We start from the raw sequence: 20,670 nt of genomic DNA, 5'->3' as shown, positions 1-20,670 counted from the left end.
GAAAACAATCTCGCAGACATTTTAAACAGTCCTTTTAGAAACAGCGATGCTGAGTTTTCATTTGTACAATAAGGTCAATACATGTAAACTTCCCATACAAGAATTCCGGGACAAGGAAAACGTTTTCAACTCAGAATTCTCTCAGGCTTCTTCCTAAAAGGGCACATTTAACTGGTTCTGAATTTTAGCTAGACAATGGTTCCTACCAATGGTTCACAGATGGTAGTGAAGAAAAGAGGTCACTACCATGGTCAAGCCACTTTTAAGAATGCAAAGGGGGATTGTGTTACACCTTCATTCATGCAAGGCCAGTCTGTGGAACCAAAATTCTCTCACCAATGCAAAACAGCACTGCTACGGGTTTTAAAAATGATCCTTAAGAAGGATAAGCCTTCCAAATTTTTTAAGGGAATAAGATTAGTTGGCAGTGATCCACTAAACCAGAAATTTAAGAATTCAATATAACAACAGTAATAAGTAGGTAGTTCCTTCTGAAGAAAATGTTTTGTGATTCACTGAACTTTATTTCTGCTACAGTAAATATTACATGTCTAACCTGCAAAATAAAAACCACTTTTCAATTTAAAATAATGCATGCTACATGTGGAAACTAGGAAATAATTCAAGGAAGAAAAAAACCCCTAGGATCTCACCGTAATTTTACGCCCTGACATGGTTAGCATTTTAAAACTCCTTTCTTTCTGTCATTTCTGGGTGTGCATGTATGTGTATTTTTATGCTAAATAAAAGTAGGACATTTTGTTCAATTACTTTTAGTGACAGAATATGGACAGAGCCAGCTATTTTCAGTGTGAAAATAGCAATTTATCCGCATATTTACATCTTCATAAAGTTCTTTCTTCCTAATATGTGGTCTTTCATGGTGCATTAGCAGGACCCCAAGCGGCCTTTTCTCTGTGTCTTCCACATGCCGCAAGCCGCTCAGGTTTCGGGCATTTGTGGTGTTTTCTGGAACAATTTGCGCATCACAGCTTTCCTTTCCTCTCTGGAAGTGGACCAGCAGAACGGTGAGCAGCGAATTCTCGCCGAGCTCTGGTACCGCTGCTCCTGCAGCCTCAGCAAATCCCACACCCGTTCTGGGCCCTAGTCGGCTCATCTGTAACATCAGAGCATCAGACTAAAATAGTCGTGCTCAGGCCTTATTAGACTCTGGACGTTTTTCTTTTTGTTCCCCCAAACTATAAAATGGATGAAATCAGAGCTGCTTTGTTTGAAATAGGAAACTTGGAGTTCTCCCTGCTCAGGCTCCCTCACCACCTGCCTCACTGGGCTAGATGTTGTCTCTGCTCTTCTCTCGCTCTGGACATTGACTCCAGAGCCTACCGGTATAATACTGACCCAGGGGTCTATAATAATTCTAAACTTCCCTTTCCTTCCTGCCACAGGGAATGTTTCACGGTTGTTCCATTATCCTCTTAATACCATCTCTGCTTCCTTGCAGTTTCAATTCTGTCCGTCTGGACGGGTGGACCTAAAGGTTCGGCTATCCCTCTCTATTCTGTGACCACCCGCTCCGTGTGAACGGAGGCTTGGAAAAGGCTGACATTCGGTGCTACCTAAGCCACGGCCATCACCTCTGAATTCAAGCTCTGGGCAGTCTGAAACCTCCCATTCTTTACCAAGGAACCCAGTGTCTTTAGGATGGGCACGTGAGTGCCGTAGGCAGGGAATAACAGGAGGCGAGGAGGCGACAGTTACACGAGTGACTCCACTACAGATACTGTAAGGTTGGGTTTCAATCAGGTATAGATGCAATTTAGGGTTTTTTTGTTTTTTGTTTGTTCGTTGGTTTGCTTTTTTTAGAAGCCACAAGTCCTCTTTCCACAGAACAGAGACGTGCACCAGATAGGGCCTTCTGGAAGCATTTATACTAGAAGGGCAATGAGCCTCTTAATTGGAACTCTGAAAAGTGAAATGCTTTACTAACATAATTCAACAACTAATAATTTTATTATTTGAAGCCATAGGTCATGCTAATTTGTTATATTTTAAAGGCAAACATCTCCTTTTACTCCACACAGTTACTTCCCAATTTATTTACAAAATTATAGTTTTCCTCAAACATGCCAGTGATGTGGGCTTTAAAAAGGGAATGTGGAAAGTCTAAAATTTCTGTAGGAAATGATCCTTTTGAACTGTCTATACTTGATGACTATATAATTTATATTCATATTCCTGACTGTATTAACTGGGCTTTCTCATCGGAGATGACTTGTTGGGAGTAGGTTATTCTGTTGAACATCTTCTACAGAGTTAAGATCAGTTTATGAAGTAAGTTTTCTGTATGCCTGAGTATTCTAAACACATCTAATTTTTAAGAAAACTTTTGGATGTAAATGGCTATACTTTCATATGGCAGTCTCTCTCTCTCCCACTCCTTTCCATTTGTCTGTTCGGAAATGTTACGTGTTGTGCTTTTGGAGGGAGTGAGTTTCCGCCTGCCAGACCGGGAAGCATGAGAGGGAAAGCATTTTCACAAACCGGTACCGTGGCGGGGTTGGATTTAGATACAGTACCTGAGAGAGAAGGAGGAGAGCCGACGGGAGTTGAAGGGTTTGATGAAAAGCTGTTGTTAGTGTGATCTGGAGAATAGATCTTAAAACAGTGGGGAGAGAACAAACAAACCCTCATTTATTAGGAATAAAGAGTCAACAATTCTTTCAACGACAAAGTGTCATTCCAGTCACCTAAAAATTGCAACTTACAAAACACATGTAACAATCAACTGTAGCATCAATATTCTCAAGTGGAAACTTTTGCAATTACTTTAATTTTCCAAAACAAGGATTATGAGGTCATGGAAGATGGTATGGACAGAACTGAACAGGCTCAGCTGACTGTACTTCTAGTCCTTTCCCTCCCATGTCCTACCATCACTCTGTGGCCATGAGTAGGTCACACGAACACCCCAAACCTCCCTTTCTTACTCCATCAAATAGGTTAGACAGCATCATCCCTTATGATTTTCATTCATTTCTTCTCCATCGTGATTAAGGCATTTGATGCCAAGGCACAGGAATGCCCAGATTAAATATAAACTTTTACTTAGGTCCCAACGCTAAATCAAATTTATTTTATGCTCCCAGTGGTAAGGCAAAACCAAGTTAGAGCAACAAATCTCCACTTACATTTGCAAATGACCATGTTTAGCTTTTGAGGACCATACGGGTATACTCCCTCAGACAAACGAGGGGGTGCTACTTGGTCACTAGGGAACATGCAAGAAATGTCCCATTCTCTAGGCTCCTCGCAGTGGACGGGCAAGGCAAAGAAGCCGAGTCCCCAAGTGCCGATAACATGACAATTTCTCACAGACCTAAGTTATGGAGTTACGGTCACTGTTTTGTTTTGGTTTTTTTTTTAGTAAGTGCCTTTTCCAAAGGGTTTTAGAACTGCCCCCTGCAAAGTCCATCTTAGCTGGTCAATGAGCCCCATATGATTTTAGAGAAAAATAAGAAATCAAGATAGACAATCTCTACACCACAAGGCCCTGAGAATATCTGCAAATCCATAACTGAGGACTGCTTAACGCCATTGTGAGGAGACAGGCTAGAGGGGTCAGCCATTCACTGGAAGCTTCAGAACTCTCTTCTCAAATTTTCCAATAATCATTCTGCAAGAAGGCTAGCATTTCCAGAAATCTAAACTATTTGCCATTCATTTTCTACAATTCCAAATGTCCACTTCTGCTTAAAGTTCACCCTTCCACAATGGTACGTATGAAGTCCAAAGTCAATATTTCCTCACCGAAGCAAGTGCTTTCCCCAGAGCATCTCCAGTCTGGGAGCTGCCTGCTGCCCCGCTTCCTCTATTTGCTGCAAAAACAAAAGGCAGAATATGAAAAACCAGGCAGTGAGACGTCTAACAATTTTCTATTCCTGGTCCATTTACTCACAATCTAATTGCATTTTTAATGCTAATTATAACACATTAATCTTTAATTAGCATTAATTTGTTTGCTGAGGTAGATGTCAAATATATTCCTGTTACTTTTTTTACAGATAAAATATAAACCTGACACTTTGGTTTAAAGATGAAGTGTTTCAGTTGCTATTACTTGGCCCCCTTGTTGCCTACGAGTAGTTAGTGCTGAATGGTAGGTAGCACCTGAAGTTCATTGCTAAGAAGTATGCAGTACTCAGGTCTCTGAAGCCCTCAAAGTTTGCCTTTTCTCTGTATTTCATACAGTCAGTAGAATTGTCTTCACAAAGAATTTATGTCTCCTTTCCATTTTTTAAAAAAACTGATACACAGTAAAACAAGGTGCTCCTCTCAGCAAAATAAAACAGGAAGTCTACAACAAGCCTGGCTTCCTAGGAGAGAAAATATTTTTAATATTTTAAATAATACATATTCTCCACATACTCAGGTCTGTGTTTACATTATAAAACCCTGAACTAAAAATCAATAAAGGTCTCAAATTCCAGAGACAAAATAAGTCTACATATTCAGAAAATTATCTGTCATCTTTTAACACTGGTATTTTTAACCACAAAAGAGATTCTGAACCAAGTACCGTTACTAAAAAGATGCAGATTCTAGCATGTGATTCAAAGTCAGCTCCATTTAACAGTGTTAATACAACACCTACAACATTTGGCATATTACATTTATTAAGGCCTCAACATTAGCAAATAGACATAGTATTTAAATAAAACCTATTAAACCCAAGGACCTGGTTTCACTATTCTGTGAAATAAGAAAAAGAAATCTTAAGTCAACTGATTAATCCAAGCAGAACTTCACTGCATACAACATAATTGAAAAAAAAAAATTCCCAGCCGTAACCTTGACCCAAGAAAGCACACTTTGCTGACAAATGTGTCATCTGCTTCCAGATCTGTAAAATGCAGTAGTCGGGTCAGATCTCAAGTGGTTGAATTCTCTGCTTCTCTAGGTTATAATTTCATTCTCCTGACTTCTGCTTAGCATAGTTAAATTATGCTTGCTATTTTTATATATTTATATGTTGGGTATGTCAGTTGGATAATCTTTTGATGTGTGCTTGATTTGGTTAACAAAACCCACACCCAGATTCATTCGTTAATTACTAAAACTGAAAGAAAACTGGTAGGTGATAAAAAAGAACACAACCACTTTATGACAAAACAAAACTATTCTTTTTTATACCACAAATTCATAATATAAAAAGTATATTGGTTATTAGCACTAAGGATTATGGGTTGAAGTGCATCTTTGAAATGACGGTCAGACATACAATTGAGCTGGTGGAAGGAACTCACGGATGTCAATAATATTAAAAATACTTAAATGTAAGAGGTAACTGAAATTATATCTCCTGTGAAAATGAAAATTTCTGCATTGAGGAGTTCTTTAAAAACAAAAGACAATTCTAAAGAGAAAACAAAAAAGATTTTGAAAACACAGAGAGCACTAACATCTTTTTAGCATGTATTATTGATGGTATTTGGGGGCAAGTATATACATTTTTTTTCCTACAAGCAGTATTATCAAATATACCTAAAAATTAGATTTATCAGTCAAACTAATTTGTGATCTGCTTGATTAGAAAACAGATCTTTGTGAAATGGAATTTCAGAGCCACACTAGAAAAAATGGTATTATCTAACAAAAAAAACCCCTAAATCAAAAGAGACAAGATATCGTTTCAAGTACAAATGAACTTTGCTACAGTCGTAGCTTTGAAAAGATTAATTCTTCCTTTGAACAACTTTAAAATGAGAAGGACAAACTTTTCAAAATATATTTTCATGAAAACTCATGGAAGTGTTTTAGGAACATAAATGTTATACAAGTGTAAAATCACACTTTAGAAGAGATAAGATATATCAGTAGGATTACTTTTTGTACTACAACTTTCTAACTAAACTTTCTATTAGTGCCTGTTTTATAGAGGGAGATACTAGGACTCAGGAGCTAGAATAAAAACTAGCATCAACTTCTTAGCTCATGTTGTCATGAAAATGTTTCAGAAAACTACAAAGCTACTCGTGGAGGCACTGGTGAGAACAGACTATGTTTTTCACATGAAGCCATTCTACCTTGTAGCAGCTGGAGGGCCAATCCTAAGGGCTTAAATTTCAAAGCAGTTTACTGGGGCCAATTTGCCCTTTCAGTTGGAATGCCTTTTGTTCTGTTCCAGGAAACGCTGGAGAAGACACATTTTCGAGCCCCTGAACATGTTAAGCTACATGGGCCCTTCTCTTAAAGATTTCTCTTTTTGTGTGACTGATAGGTCAAAAGGCACAGATAAACAGAAAGTGAATTTAAATTCTCAAATGGCATAATCTTTTTTATACTGAGTAGTAATAGGTCATGTTTGGCTAAACATACTTCTAATTAAACTTTGTGCTCATCAAGTCCACTTTTATGGCTTTAATGTGACGGGACTCAATTACTGTTCCAGGCCCAAGTTTTTGTCAACTTATATTGTTAGAAATTACCAAAATTCTCATATAAAGGAACAGAGGTAAAAACTACTGTTCTTACTAGGTGAAGCCTGGATTGATTTCTTGATATTTTAGCTCTAATCAATTTCTCTTGCTCAAGAAAAAAAAAACAAAAACAAAACCAAATCAGTCTCTAAAGTGGTAAGGTAAATAGGAATGGAAGATGAGCAGCTATTAAAAGGAACTGCAATTTTGTAGGAGGATTTGAGACTGCCAGCCCCCAAAGCATTATTCAGATGGCTTGAACACAGGTGCTGTTGCTGGCTAGAAGTTGGAGCACAAAGAAGGGTCTGGTATCTTTGGTTTCATGTGAGACCTTGGTCTCAATCTCAGCTTTGTGGAAATGGCAATTCCTATTAGAACACACCCTAATCAAAACACCAGGATGATTGGGCACTGGCCCCTGAAAATCAAAATTTGGAACAATGTGTCATCCCTTTATTGCACACCCATAACCTCAGGCTGGAAACATCGTGAAGATACAAAAGGAATAAGAAGTGCAATTCATAGTGTATTTGTCTGGAAGATAATGACAGCTTTAAAATTTAGGATTTTCTGAATTGTGTCTAAATGACCCTCGTGTTCTTAAACTATTAGAAGCAGCATACAGTGCCATGAGCTCCTCTCTGTAAGATGACAAGAGAAGGAGCTTTTCTAGCACTCTTCCTACACATGAATAAAGACTCAAATAGAGGCTATAATGCACTAATTTTTAGCAGGAGGGATTGCTAGGAATCCAAGGGGGAGGAATTGGGCCCCATGACCATGTGCAGGAAACGGACGAGAAGACTTAAATCAAACTAGTTTATTGTTCTCCGTTGGTGGTCTTTGTAACTAAGATGCCATGTCACTGCTGGATAAAATCCATATTACTCTTATGCTCTGTGCCTGTTCATCACCCAACTGTATTTGAAGGCTCAAGATTCTTACAAAAGACAAAGTGAATATTATGTGACTACTCTAATAATAAAATTACTGTGAAACCAAGTCCTCAAGGGGAAATGGACATACTGTTTCTACTAGAAAAGCCACACACTAAAATGCATCATGTCATACAAACATGTCATTAGGAGTGAACGTTGTAAGCCAGATTAATTTCATGAACCAGATAGATATTCCAGGGTAATCTTTAGCATATGTTGCATTAAATCAATCTTGGTAGTCTGTTCCTTCAACACTGTTTGGTTTGAGGTTTAAAAACATGGGAAGTACCATGCATTAGAAAGCAGGCCAGTTAAAGACTAATGAAACAATAATAGTTATTATAAACATTATGTTAGTTTTATGCCCAATTCCCTCCGAGGGGAAGAGAGTGTGTGTAGCCTCTAACAACCAGGGGTCACACCCTGGGAATGTATACAAATGGTATTTCCCAGTGGGCAGCTGGAGCACTCTTGTCCTTGAGGAGTCTAGAGGACTGTGTTAGAACAGGCAGTGCTCTCAAACCTTTAGATCAAGAAGGGGTATTAGACATTGTAGGTAAGAAGGAAATATGTAAACAGTAAAATATATAAGGCTGCTGTTCTTAGAGATTTCTATCCTCTACAAGCTGGTATCTAATAACTTACTACACTTCCTCTGCGTGCATGCTCACATGAAGAGGCAGTGGACTGGACTGCTTCTGATATACACCCAGCAGCATTACATCCAAAGAGTTTTAGGAACAAGGTTAAAAGGCACTGATGGTGGTAACTGTGGAAGACTCTGGATTTAGCTCCTCTCTAACTGGGGACTGTACCAGTTGAATTACTAAGAGTCCATGCTGTGTCCCGTGCATTATATTCATATAATTCCAGGAGCTTAATAGGCCCTTCTAATTCACAAATGTCTAAATAATCTCCAGGGTTTGTTGGCAAGGCTTCAGAAGAAAGTAGTGGACTATATGCCACAAGTAAAATAAACTACAATTCACTTGAAAATCTACGGATGAATGTGTCATTAAAAAAAAATCCTGTCATTATAATCTGGGTAAATTTTGTCTTTCTTAAGTATTTCGTAAAAAATGATATTGGGCATTTAAGGGCAAAAGAAAACAAAACAAGAAACAACGATCACTCTACCAAGTCAAACACAAGCCATCTGAAACCATGGCAAGCATCTTCCATTTTTGAAATGCAGAGGACAGAACCAGGGGCAAAAGGGGCAAAGTGACTCCATGGGGCTCCCTTCTGAGGGTTCTGAGCTTACATCTCACACCACGTGCATTTTGTTGCTCTAGGGGCAGGTCAGGACATTGACTGACTTCCAGGAAGACACATTATAACGCAAAACTCAGAAGTGGGGCCATGATCTGAACTGAAAAAGCAGCTAGCTTCCTAAGACATCAACGCCATTTATGAAAAGATTGCTTTGCCTTGCACTTTTTTACCAAGAAAACTTGAAAAATGTGATGTCCATGTGTTAGTGCTTGAACCCCATTCTTACGGCATTAGTATTGCTTATAGTCATTTTCTACAGAATCATGTGTGTAATCTCAAACATGTGTCAGGCTATGTGTTCCCTATTTACCAATTATTTAATTAGCTCTGTTTGTTCTTTGAGATACAGGCAATGTAATATTTCTTTATTTCCTGCATTTCAGAATGAGTGAGTATATGCCAAATATTTTCAAAAGTCTACAGATGTATCCTATTAATCCATACTGTTTGTCAGGGAAGTATCACTAACATCAGAAGAGAAATCTTCTCTTCTTGTTATACAGACATGCTGCCTTCCCTGACTTCTACCACACTCTGAAAATCCATCCAAGGCCTAGGAAAATTAAAGTGTGAAGAAACATGAGCCATTTGACAGCATGCAATACTAAGGCTTATTATCATATTTAAATTTTCCTCTGTATTTTAATATAAGAAATTGGAGGACATATTATTTTAAGAAAGAACATTCTAGAATGTTCTCCCTTAACATAATCCTTAAGTAATAACTGCATTTATGCAAGTTAATAAAGGTCTGTTCCTCCAAAAAGCTGAATTACCATGTCTACTTATTTCCTGAAAAGATTATAAAGCTTTCTCACATTCTGCTAATAGATTTTGACAAGTATACCCATGATTACAGAATAATTTATGTAATAAAGTTATTCTTAAAAACCTTTTTCTGGGTTCCAGAAATCTCATGTTTTTCTCGTAAAATTAAAGCTCTTTTATCATTGCCTAGACCTTCCTTCCACTTAAACAGGGCCCTGTGGTCTATGTACCAAGTTCACTCCCTCTTTAGTATAGAGGTGGGTCCGGCAGGATGCAGTAGTCACCTACTGCTCCACGCTGTCCAGACCAGATGAAGAAGGAGAGCAGACATTCCTTTTCATCCACACGCTAATGATGAGTCAACCATCTTAAGTAAAGCAAATCTCATTCCCACTGAGACTTGTGGCCATGCTGACCACAGCTCATGGAAAATGATTATTCCATCTCATAACATCTCTTTCTTCCCAAGTTGCGGTGCCTCTCTCCCAGAAAGGCTGTTTTGTCAATCAATCAACAAAATTTTTTTTCAGACAGTGCCTGAGTATGTTTTCCTCAACTCAAGCTTTTGCTCCACCTTTATACCTTCCTAAAAAAGAAAATTACTCAAACCACAAGTAGACAGGAAATCTGCCGTGTAAGAGGATGAATGACCGGTCATCCTTCTTTATAACTAGACCTCATGACTGTAGAGAGGGGCTTTCCATTTGTCAAACCACATTGAAGTGAAATATGCTTTCCTCACTCTTTCAGTTCTGCACTTCTTTCTTTCTTCTTGTTTTTCAAATCTGCCAAAACTGCATTGATAGCTAACCCAACTTCCCCATGTGACCTCTGTCCATAGCTCTCCAAGGTCAAACTGATGCAACACACTTGTAGAAGCTTTGTTATGAAAAGCTACAAAAATGGAAACTCTTATAAATTTGTTTCTTAGTGAGACATGATAGCGAAGGGCTGCTAGGTGGTTAGTCTCAAGTGTGAAATACATTATTGAATAAGCAGGGAGTGTATTATTTAGGCAGAATTATATCTGCAACATTTCAAAGTACATCTCTTCCCTTTCATCAAAAACACTCCCACATAAGTGATTCACACCACTTTCCCAAGTCCTATGGACTCTCTGAAGAAAATGAAAAACTGCAAAGAGCTAAGGGGAATAAACGGCAGGATTATTCTGCCACACATTCTTCTCTCGAAAATGAACAGTTTATGTTCTCATCAGTGACCCACTAGAAGTGATCTTGAGGCCAAGCAGGGTGTGAGTGTGAGCCAGTACCAGAGCAGTGGCAACCAGGGAAGTCTGAGGTTTTAGGAGACCCTGAAGCACCAGGCTGGCCTGCTCCTCGGAATGGCGGAGTCGTTGAGTTGTTGAAGGTGCATCTGGAAAGGGGTGGCTGCCTCCTCCCCAGCCTGGGACTCTTTCCTCCAGGGACAACTGGACACCTGCCTAGCTCCTCCCTCCGGTGGAGGAATCCTTTGTCCAGAGAGACAATCACAATGGACATCAGGAAAAACCAGGGATGACGGCTGAGTTCTTTTGGCAGCAGCGCTCTGCTTGGCCTCAACTTCTTAGTAAATCTGCTTGAGAGAAAGCAGTAAATGTCTTCTGGCCCACTGATGCCCAGGTGTCTCCTCTCCAGTAAGGGAGCAAACGCTTCGTTTCCTCTGAAGGACTCCACGATGCCACATTCTCTAGGAGGTGAAGCCTTATTAATAATCTCCTGTGAATTTCATAGGAGCTAGTCTTCAGATGTCATGGGTAAGAGCCTAGCACGGTGACTGGGGCTTGGGAAGTGGTCAATAACTACTATTAGGAGCTAACTTGCCCTCTATCTCATTAGTCTTCGGCGGTTTGTCTTATAAACATTCATTTTGCTCACCGTTTGGGAATGTGAGAAGCAAGGTAGTTTGGATCTACTGAAAGCCTTGTTCAATCTAATACCTCACAATGAACAAAGTAGCCAAATTTCAGTTTCTTATGACAAAAAAAAAAGTGATTATAGACAAGCCAATGCCTATTTCTGTTTGGTTCATGTATTTTCATTCAGTTACGTGACAGATATTCATTGCCTGATTGCCGTTTGATGACGAGGAGAAAAAAGAGGTCCTATATTATTAAGCCGTGACATTGACTGTCGGCGTCAGAATCGACATTTCCATGACTCACCCATTATACTGTCTGTCCCGTTGGCAGGAGGCGTACAGGAAGAGGTGCTGTAATGGTTTGTGCCACTACGATGGAAAGTGGACATCGGAGGAAGACTGGAATTGATGTCTGCTGAGGAGTGTGATGGATAGCTCTATAGCAGGAAGCAGAAAAAAGAAACCATATTCAACCATAAAATACTTAATGGGTTAGGTTTCTAATACTTCTTTTAGAACTCTTCATTTTGCAGGAGATAGCTCTTAGAATTTCAAAATATCCAAGAGTATATTTGACAGCTTTCATTTTTCAAAGAATAAAATGCAAAGACACATAGTTATTTGGGTTTGCATCGAATGTAGAAGAATACAATGGCAATACAGGACAGTGAGAAATGATTATAGTCTCTGAATCTAAAAATTACTGCTTAAAAGTATCTCTGAGATTTCAGCAATGTAAAAGACTGTTTCTACTATTAATTTTTTTGTATGAACTACTGATCAAGTAAGAAAGATTCCATGGTACAATGAATAAAACAATATCATGACCCATGGGGTTGACATTACACTTCATCCTGAACTTCTCGACACTAAATGGTGAAAACAGTCAGCCTCAAATCCTCTTCCTGCAAAACTGGATCACCTTCCTGAATTCTAGTGAGAACAAAATGGTAAATGAAAAAATTTTAAAAGTACCAATGATTAAATACCTTTATAAATATCAGTATGTAAAACAAATCAATGACTCTATTGAATTAAACTGGAATGAACAAACTGAGAAGGACTGATTTGATTTGAGTTCTTTCTTTCCATGTTCTCCTCATTAGCAATCTACCAGATAGCTGACTATGAAAAAGGCATATTTTTACAGAATCATTTGTTTTAAGTTTGGCTTTAAGTTCAATTATTATCCTAATTGTCCAATAAGCTGCTTTTCTTGGGGCATATCACAGAGCCTGTAAAGACGCAAATTTGTTGCTACTGATCGATCTGCTGGGGAGTGAGCAGATCACTAACAGGGACATGGTTTTTTACAAAAATACATCAAGCTATTTCCTTTTTCAAGATAAAAAAGTACCCTGGAAAGTCACTCTCATAGGTATCTGAATGTGTTACAGACCTGTAAAGGAAAACTATTTTGGGTACAATACACTTTTTTTCTTATATGTAATATATTAATCAGCTATGGATTTTTATTACATCATTAGTAGAGATTCTATTAAAATTAGAGATTGAAAATGATGCTAAAAGTCAGGGGTGCTTAAAGCCCAGGCATTTATTCATAGGAGTAAAACCCTGGTGTCTTGGTACTTCTGTATTAATTTTGTGAGGCTCATCTTGGGTTCTAGCTCTTCCTTTAGCATTCCTTCTAACTTCCAACTCTTGCATGATCTCTTTTCTCTGAATCCCTAATGCACTCACAGTCTGTGCTGTGCCATTTAACACTTAATTATATGCTGCCTTTCATTGCTTTCTGTTTCAAGTGCATTCCCACCTATACTGTGAACTTCTTAAGAGGAGGGAATACAGTTTATACCTGTGCATCCAATAGCTCATGGCTGAGTGCTGACCACATAATTACCTTATACACTCAATGAACAATTGGTTATTGGTTGGCATTTAATAAATAGTGGACTGAAATACTATTCATTTGAGAGAGAACTAAACAGTCTAGAAAATGAACCTATGTTAGATCTGCCAATGACATGGTGGGTGCCCTTGAAAATATTATCTCTACATACATATTAACTCTACATAAAATAGTCCAACTGAAAGGTCAACTTCAGTGAAAAGGTTGAGATGATACCTTCACCTTTCCAAGTTCCCAAGAAAATCTTTTAAACTTTTTAATTTTATGGAACTCTTTGCTTGATCCCAAAATTCCTTAGGCCACCTGTTAAGCTCATTTCTACTTGCTGCTTACAAAATACCCCAAGTAGTCCATGAAATTTTCTCTGAATAACAATACAATGGGCCTGTTCCACAGTACATCTAACCCAAAAGACTGGGGAAGTCACAGAACATAAACTTACAACAACTATCTCTGCTCGAGAGCTAAATACTGTAATAAAGTAGAGAAAAAGAAAATGAACATAGAAGGAGGAAACTGAAAGAAAGAGGTGGTTTGCCTTCATTTCCACACAGTGGTATTCCATGCTGAATTTCTGAAGAATAGAGAAGCTTTACAAATCAGTCCCAGATATGCAAAAATGAAAATAGTGGAAAAGAATTTTGAAAAATATTTAAATGAGTATATAATCACAGGGTGAAGCAGGAAGAAGATTATCACATCAGGGAAAATTTCTACACACTTTTAACCTGGCGTAAAATCGGCACTAATTCAAGATTTAACAGACAGAGGGTTAATCCTGTGTTTAGAGAATGACAGAAAAAGTCCCACCCCATAGGTTTTAATGGGGAAACCAACGCAATCCACGTATTTAGGGACCATCGATGACAGGTGCCCTCAACCTCTCTTACTCCAGCTATTGATGCCATCTGCCCTGCTTGCTATGCATGGAAAGGGGAGACTGAAAAAGAGCTACGGCTTTACATGCCTACTATTTAATTATGTTTACTTATGATACCCAATTAATTATAGCATATTTGGAGCCTTCTGACAAAGTACTGAAAATATTTCTATTAGTGATGTTTTTAGCAACTTATGGGGTGACAATTCAAAGATTAGAAAATAAGTGGTGGCACATACAAAGAATAAAATCCTGCTTTGGGCTAAGGCAAGGTTTCACAATGTTGGCACCATTAATCTTTTGTGCCAGACAATTCTTTGTTGTGGGAGGCTCTCCTATGCATTGTAGTATGTTTCCCAGCATCCCTGGCTTCTATCTGCTAGATTTCCTGTATCACCTACTCCCCAGTCATAATATCCATGAACATCTCCGGACACTTCCAAATGTTCCCTGAGGGGGTCAAATCACACCTGGTTGAGAATCACTGGGGTAAGGTTTTATGTTACAAAAAATAAAAGAACTTGTCTTTTACAATACACTTCCAGGCTCCTAGGACTATTTCACTCTGTGGCGCAAAGACCATGCCTAAACCATGCCAGACAGAGGACTCTATTCTATTTCTAAACAGAACTCGGCCAAGTCATTCCAAACTTAAATCTGCAACAACCCATTCCAAAGCTTAACCACAAACTCCATTCTTCTGAGTGATTCTGTATGTACCTCTGTGACATAGTAGAGATTAGCTGTGGGATTGCATTGTAGAGGCTGAAACCATAAAGGGATTGGAAGAATCAAGCTTGGGGTCTTGACGGTTACGACCGAAATGTGTGGAGTTTAGGCTCTACACATCCTATTACAGCATGGTATAAAGAGATGAAGACAGTAACATTTCTAAAGTGTTGTATCTTTACAGACAATACGAGTTTGGCCCAATTATGCCCCCAAATCTCTTCTTTTCCTTACACAATGCCTTTGTTCTGCACGAGACTGGCCAAAGCTACAGGCAAAAATTGTGAGGAATTACCATTATTTTCAAGTGAAAAGTCACTAAGTGCCTACTGCATACTCACATTTTTCTTAATCAATGTCAGATTTCTGAAAGGCATTTCAATGAGAGATTTTCAAATGGTTGAATACTGAAATTACAATGATTACTAGATATAATAATCCAACAGTTTCCCTACCAGTGAGAAAATTCATTAGGATACATTACCAGAGACCTAATTCATTTACCATTAAAAAAAAAAAACCTTATATCTCTAAGAACTGCTAAATAATCATGTTTAAGAATGAAAACTCTGGGTTCTATGACAGATAAATGACATTACAAAGAGAGCATCTGATATAACCTGTTGGTCTACTCCTTCAAATAATCTTTCTTCCTGGGTTGATAATATTGTTTTGGTTTTAAGGTTTCCAACAAATTTTTTTTCTAAAAGGAATGTAGTTGGTTTCCTTTTTAAAATTACACTTTTTATGCATTTGAGCATTTTTTAAAGATACCTCCGCCCATGCAGTGAATTCGGGATAAAATCAAACCACCTACAGCAAAATTCTACAGCATGACAGTAAAAGAAGAAAAGAAAGAAAGAAAGAAAGAAAGAAAGAAAGAAAGAAAGAGAAGGAAAGAAGGAAGGAAAATATCAAATGGACAACTCTTAGAAGAACTGACATTCCATGTTATGTTAGTTAATACTGCCAAATCTTTTATTTGTAATCAAAATTTTCCTGCTCACAGGACACATGAAGTTTTGGTCACGAGTTCCTTAGAGAAGTGGAAAATGATGATGGGAAATAAGGATGTCGGCCAAGAAGAAATTCTAGTATAGTAATAGCTGATATTTCTTTAAGTGTCTGTTCTAATACCTGAAAGGAGGGGAGAGAAGATGAAATTTGCAAATTATTTGCTATTTACTGAAGATGTGCTAAAATTTGAGAGAGTTTGATTTACAGATGATATAAACTTGGCAGATGATATCAAAAGGCCAATTCCATATCCATCATGTGCCTCTCCTCAACAGATAGGCTAACTGACCACAGTGTCTCTATCACTAGGACTAACTACAGAGGTATTTTCAAAGACATCAGAAACTGTAACTTCTGGAATGTTTTTATGTTGTCAGAATAGTATAGAAGTTACCTTTTCTATATCTCTAATGGTTAAGCAAAAGAGAGGACAGACCACAGAAATCCAGAAAGTACTATGTCTTATAGCAGAACAGAGAAAGACACATGAATCTCGTGTTCGGAGAAGAGAAAGGGGCAATTTCAAGACGAAGAGTAGTGACACAGGTACCAGGAAGGATCACTGGATAGGCCACATCCTTTTTGTATCTGTAGGATTACAGCTTCATACATTTTTAAAGCTATATTACTGCCCAAGGGGCTCAGTCCCCACCTTAATTGCATCTCAAACCTAACTCATGATCTAGAAGCAGTCTTTCCTCCACATAATGATAGACTTAAGTTCATGAGTGGATTCTGGGCTGTGGGAGTTTTTCAGGCTAGAAAAGATCAGATGATCAGATGAATGCTGCTTCCTTCAAGATAAAGCGCCACATTAGGATGGATGAGTGTAGGCAATGGGTGGAGTGGCCACTCCGGTAATGAAAACAAGGTAACATTCTACAGCTCAGCACTTTTCAACTGAGTAAGGCAAGGGAGCATCGGGGGAGGTTGGGGAGTATGGAGTTCAATAGCTAAGCTACTGAACATTGGGAATCCGATCTATACGGAAACCCCATGGTTGCTGTTTCTAGTGGACTGTATGGGAAACAGGAACTCTTTCCTCTGGGTGTGGCACCAAGGGTCAAAGCTGTCACCAGGGACAGAAGCCGGAAAGAGGAAGTGGAAAAGCCCATGGGAGATACAGGTCACCTACTCTCAGTCTACTGACTGTCACCCTGCCCCCTGCAGTATATTCTTCAAAACTACAGACAGCAAATAAAAAAAAAATAAATAAGTAAAAGGATCCACCATAGCTAAAATTCTGCAACTCAAATGCACTGTGTCTTTATGTGCCAAAGGAGCCTAACACTGTCGTCAAGAAAGCACAGAATAAGACACAATGAACAGAAGAACAATAGCAAAGAGAATCCAGAAAGGGCTTACAAAGGTGTTCTGATTTAGGTAGGTCTTTGATCACAGACACAATATCAGAATGATGGGTGTATACCACTTTTACTTTCATTTACAGAGTCCTTGTGTGCACGCATGGAAAGACAGAGGATGAGATTTCAGAAACTAGCTGTGTTGTGTCCAGAATCATGTAAATCTGCCCTTACCAAACGTTCGTGTGGATGCAGGCTACAGTAGCTGCTAGACTGTGGAATATGAGAAGAATTGCCCAACATTCCTCCGTAGCCAGGCTGATTCATCCCACTGGAGGAGCTCCAAGGGTCACTGCTGTGATGGCCATCTGTAAAAGACAAAGAACACCATGACTTTTCTGAGGCATTCAGCCTTGCCTCACAGAATAGGGTTTTTTCATATACTTGAAAATGGCTGCCTGTTGTGTATAGGTCTTTGTGCTGTTTCACTGATTACATCAGAAGACAGTCAGCCTCATTTTTTCCCAAGTGGTTCTATATCGCCAAACAAATGTAAATATTTACCATAGGCAGTGTTCTTAGTAAAAATTCAGCTATAAAAGAACAACGCAATACATTTCTATGTAGAGTTATGTCAAGTCTGCAAGGTAAACAATACTAAAGAAAACATTTCTTAGAAGTCCCCTGACCTCTTTTTCTACAAAAACTAAAAGTGAAATTGTGCCTAAATTTCATGGTAAAAATAAAATTCTCGACACATTACAGAGTTGATAAGTTCACAAGTTTTAAAAGCATACAAAGAAATAAGTAATAATGAAAAAGAACATCTCAGACTTAAGAGATCAGATTTCTTTCTCGTAACATACATAGAATTAATGTTGAAATTGCATTGTGACTTAAAGGGAGCAGGATTCTCAGATACACAGTTCTGAAATTTCTTTTGGCACATATCTATAGCTTCAGTAGCTATACTACTTAAGCTTCAGTAGCCATTGAAAGGGTACACACCTATCATAAGTTAAATATTATGCTACAGACAATTTTGAGAGGTTCTGGATTTTATAAAACCGTAAGTTAAAAAGAGATTTAAAATGATACGGTCATTATATGAAGTACCTTTCAACATTAAGTTAATTTTTTGTTAACACCATATTAAAAACATTTTTATAGATTCTTTTTCTTTTCTGGGTCTACTGGCCTAGAGGTTATTACTAGAGGTCACTAATGTTTGGCTGGGTTTCTCAGATGAAGGTGGTCGGTGGGGGTTGGGGGGGTGGAAATCTATGTGGTTGCTGAATTCGAAGTTTCCCTTCTTCTAATAGTTTAACTAAAATTATTGAACATCAGCTGAATGTGGGACCATCAGCTAGGTCACAGCATGGCGTGTTCTGCCTCCTTGAAAATAAGATTATTTTAACATCTGTATGTGTTGTCTAATAAAAACCTTTTGCAAATTTAAGCAATGCATGAGTTAAATCTGCCACCATACACCACAAAGCTCTCTTTCACAGAGATTTTAAATGCAGAAATTAGAATTCCAAAAACTGGAATAGTTTAAGGACAGGGAGGAATGATCAATAGACTTCTTAAAAAAAAATCATGTTGGGGCGCCTGGGTGGCGCAGTCGGTTAAGCGTCCGACTTCAGCCAGGTCACGATCTCACGGTCCGTGAGTTCGAGCCCCGCGTCAGGCTCTGGGCTGATGGCTCGGAGCCTGGAGCCTGTTTCCGATTCTGTGTCTCCCTCTCTCTCTGCCCCTCCCCCGTTCATGCTCTGTCTCTCTCTGTCCCAAACAAAATAAATAAAACGTTGAAAAAAAAAATAAAAAAAATAAATCATGTCTGTGATTTTGACAACTCAGGAGTTTTAATTAGAGGGTGGAAGTTCAAGCGAAAAACGAGAGGTCACATAGTAGTGAGTTTGAGATATGCTCCTGCCACTCTCTAAACATCTTTCACCTGCACTGTATGTCTCTTTAAGCCCTGAATCCTCAGGGCACCATATGCCCCCCTCACTGCAGGAACCGGATGGGATACTGTTTCTGCGATGATAATGTGAAAACACAGGACTTTCAAAAAGTTATTATTCATGTACTGAAGACTTAGCCTTCAGACAGTGGAAGTTTAGATGTCACCTTAAATTCAAATATGAAGTTAAGGCCCTAACATTTCAAATAGATGGCATCTATGACAAATAAATTGAGAATGTGTATCACTGAACAAGAGTCTCCTGAAACATTCTGACAACATGATGCGGTATACGGAAATACATTTAGGATTTGTTAACACACAACACTCTGCTTAGTGCAGTCTTATAAAAATACGTACTTTACATAAATTATGCTTTTCACAGTAAATTAATATTTATCACATCCCATGATCTGGCATAATGTTGTTTGGAAAGAAAAGAATTAGATGTGTGCAAATTAATTGTGCTCATCATAAATGTCAACTTTTTTTTTTTTTTTTTTTTTTTTGCTTTCTTGGGCATTCATATGCAGAAAAGCCAAGTTTGTTCCCCGTATTTTGCGTGGTCTGCTATCCAGAAGAGCCTGCTGTTTTAATCTATCTGACCTCCCATGCGGTGTGCAGTCTATGCAAGCACCTTCCTGAAGGCAGACAGAAGAAATCTATCCTGCCAATTTTCTCGGTGAAAAACTGCTTTGAGTGATGAATCACTACAAGCACCAGTGGTATGGTTTCTCCGGTGGGTCATAAAAGAGGGGAGCTGATGCCCAAGTGGCTGCTTGTTTACAGCAAACGGGGATAAGGCTTTTGTCATGGCAGAGGACACACTGAAATGACATACCCTGTGTCCCTTGGTGAGTTACACCTAGGACAGGTCACAAAGATAAAGGACCCTTCTGAACACGAGCTCTATTATGTGTGGAACAAATTCTCTCCAATCCTAAGAGACCCATTCAATTCAATTTCATAGATTTTCCATGGAATTTCACATGTGAACTCACAACCTAAAACAAGCTAACACTCTGAAGGACAAGAAAATAAAGCCCTTTGAATCAGAATGATTTTGAGTGTGTCCACTGCAAGCTAAGTGAGACACTTAGCTGCCCCCCCTTGGTCTCACTGCTCCAAGGGCGCTCCCCTTCCCATGATATGGCCCTTCCCAGAGTAGCATGGAAAGGAAATCCCACGGCACTTTGCCAAGGCACACTCAAAAAAGGTTTTTACACCCAGGCAGGAAGAGTTAAAAGTTCTGCATACAGGTACAAGAGTTCTTGGCAAACTCCATGTCTAAATTTCAGAGTATTAACTTGGCAACAAGATCATCACATTTTGACAACAAGTGTCACAGGCTTACTGGGGACAAAGCCTTAGGTGCATCTCTGGACAGTCTATTCTTACAGGCAGGTGCTGTCACTCTAACCACCTCGGTCTTTTCCAAGCAGCAGTGGCGAGAGTATAAGCTCAGGGGGCACACATCAACGTACAGTTAATTCAATATACTGCACAACTGAAAGTAAATATACTTTATCTACTGTGAAACTGTAATTTTCTAAAACTGTCTGGGAAAAAAGCTGGGTCTTTTACCCAAAATCAATTTGCATGTTGGGATGGAGCTTTCACTGTGTA

At 38.7% G+C, this 20,670-nt stretch overlaps 1 protein-coding gene across 36 annotated transcripts in view; it reads right to left on the bottom strand.

Annotated features, from left to right (window-relative positions):
- TCF4 (transcription factor 4) overlaps nucleotides 1-20,670 on the bottom strand; it is a 354,315-nt gene that overhangs the window by 29,833 nt on the left and 303,812 nt on the right. For all 36 annotated transcript variants that reach the window (XM_040478741.1, XM_040478752.1, XM_040478743.1 and 33 more), the window contains 4 exons: nucleotides 17,313-17,446; nucleotides 11,583-11,715; nucleotides 3,769-3,836; nucleotides 2,538-2,616 (listed from right to left, as the gene is read on the bottom strand). In XM_040478741.1, coding sequence (XP_040334675.1) covers nucleotides 2,538-2,616; nucleotides 3,769-3,836; nucleotides 11,583-11,715; nucleotides 17,313-17,446 — 414 coding nt within the window. The remainder of the gene's footprint in view (nucleotides 1-2,537; nucleotides 2,617-3,768; nucleotides 3,837-11,582; nucleotides 11,716-17,312; nucleotides 17,447-20,670) is intronic.

The sequence above is a fragment of the Herpailurus yagouaroundi genome, unplaced genomic scaffold, assembly GCF_014898765.1.
Source record: "Herpailurus yagouaroundi ecotype Mexico unplaced genomic scaffold, PumYag 142, whole genome shotgun sequence".
NCBI lineage: Eukaryota > Metazoa > Chordata > Mammalia > Carnivora > Felidae > Herpailurus > Herpailurus yagouaroundi.
This window is presented reverse-complemented; position numbering and strand designations above follow the sequence as displayed.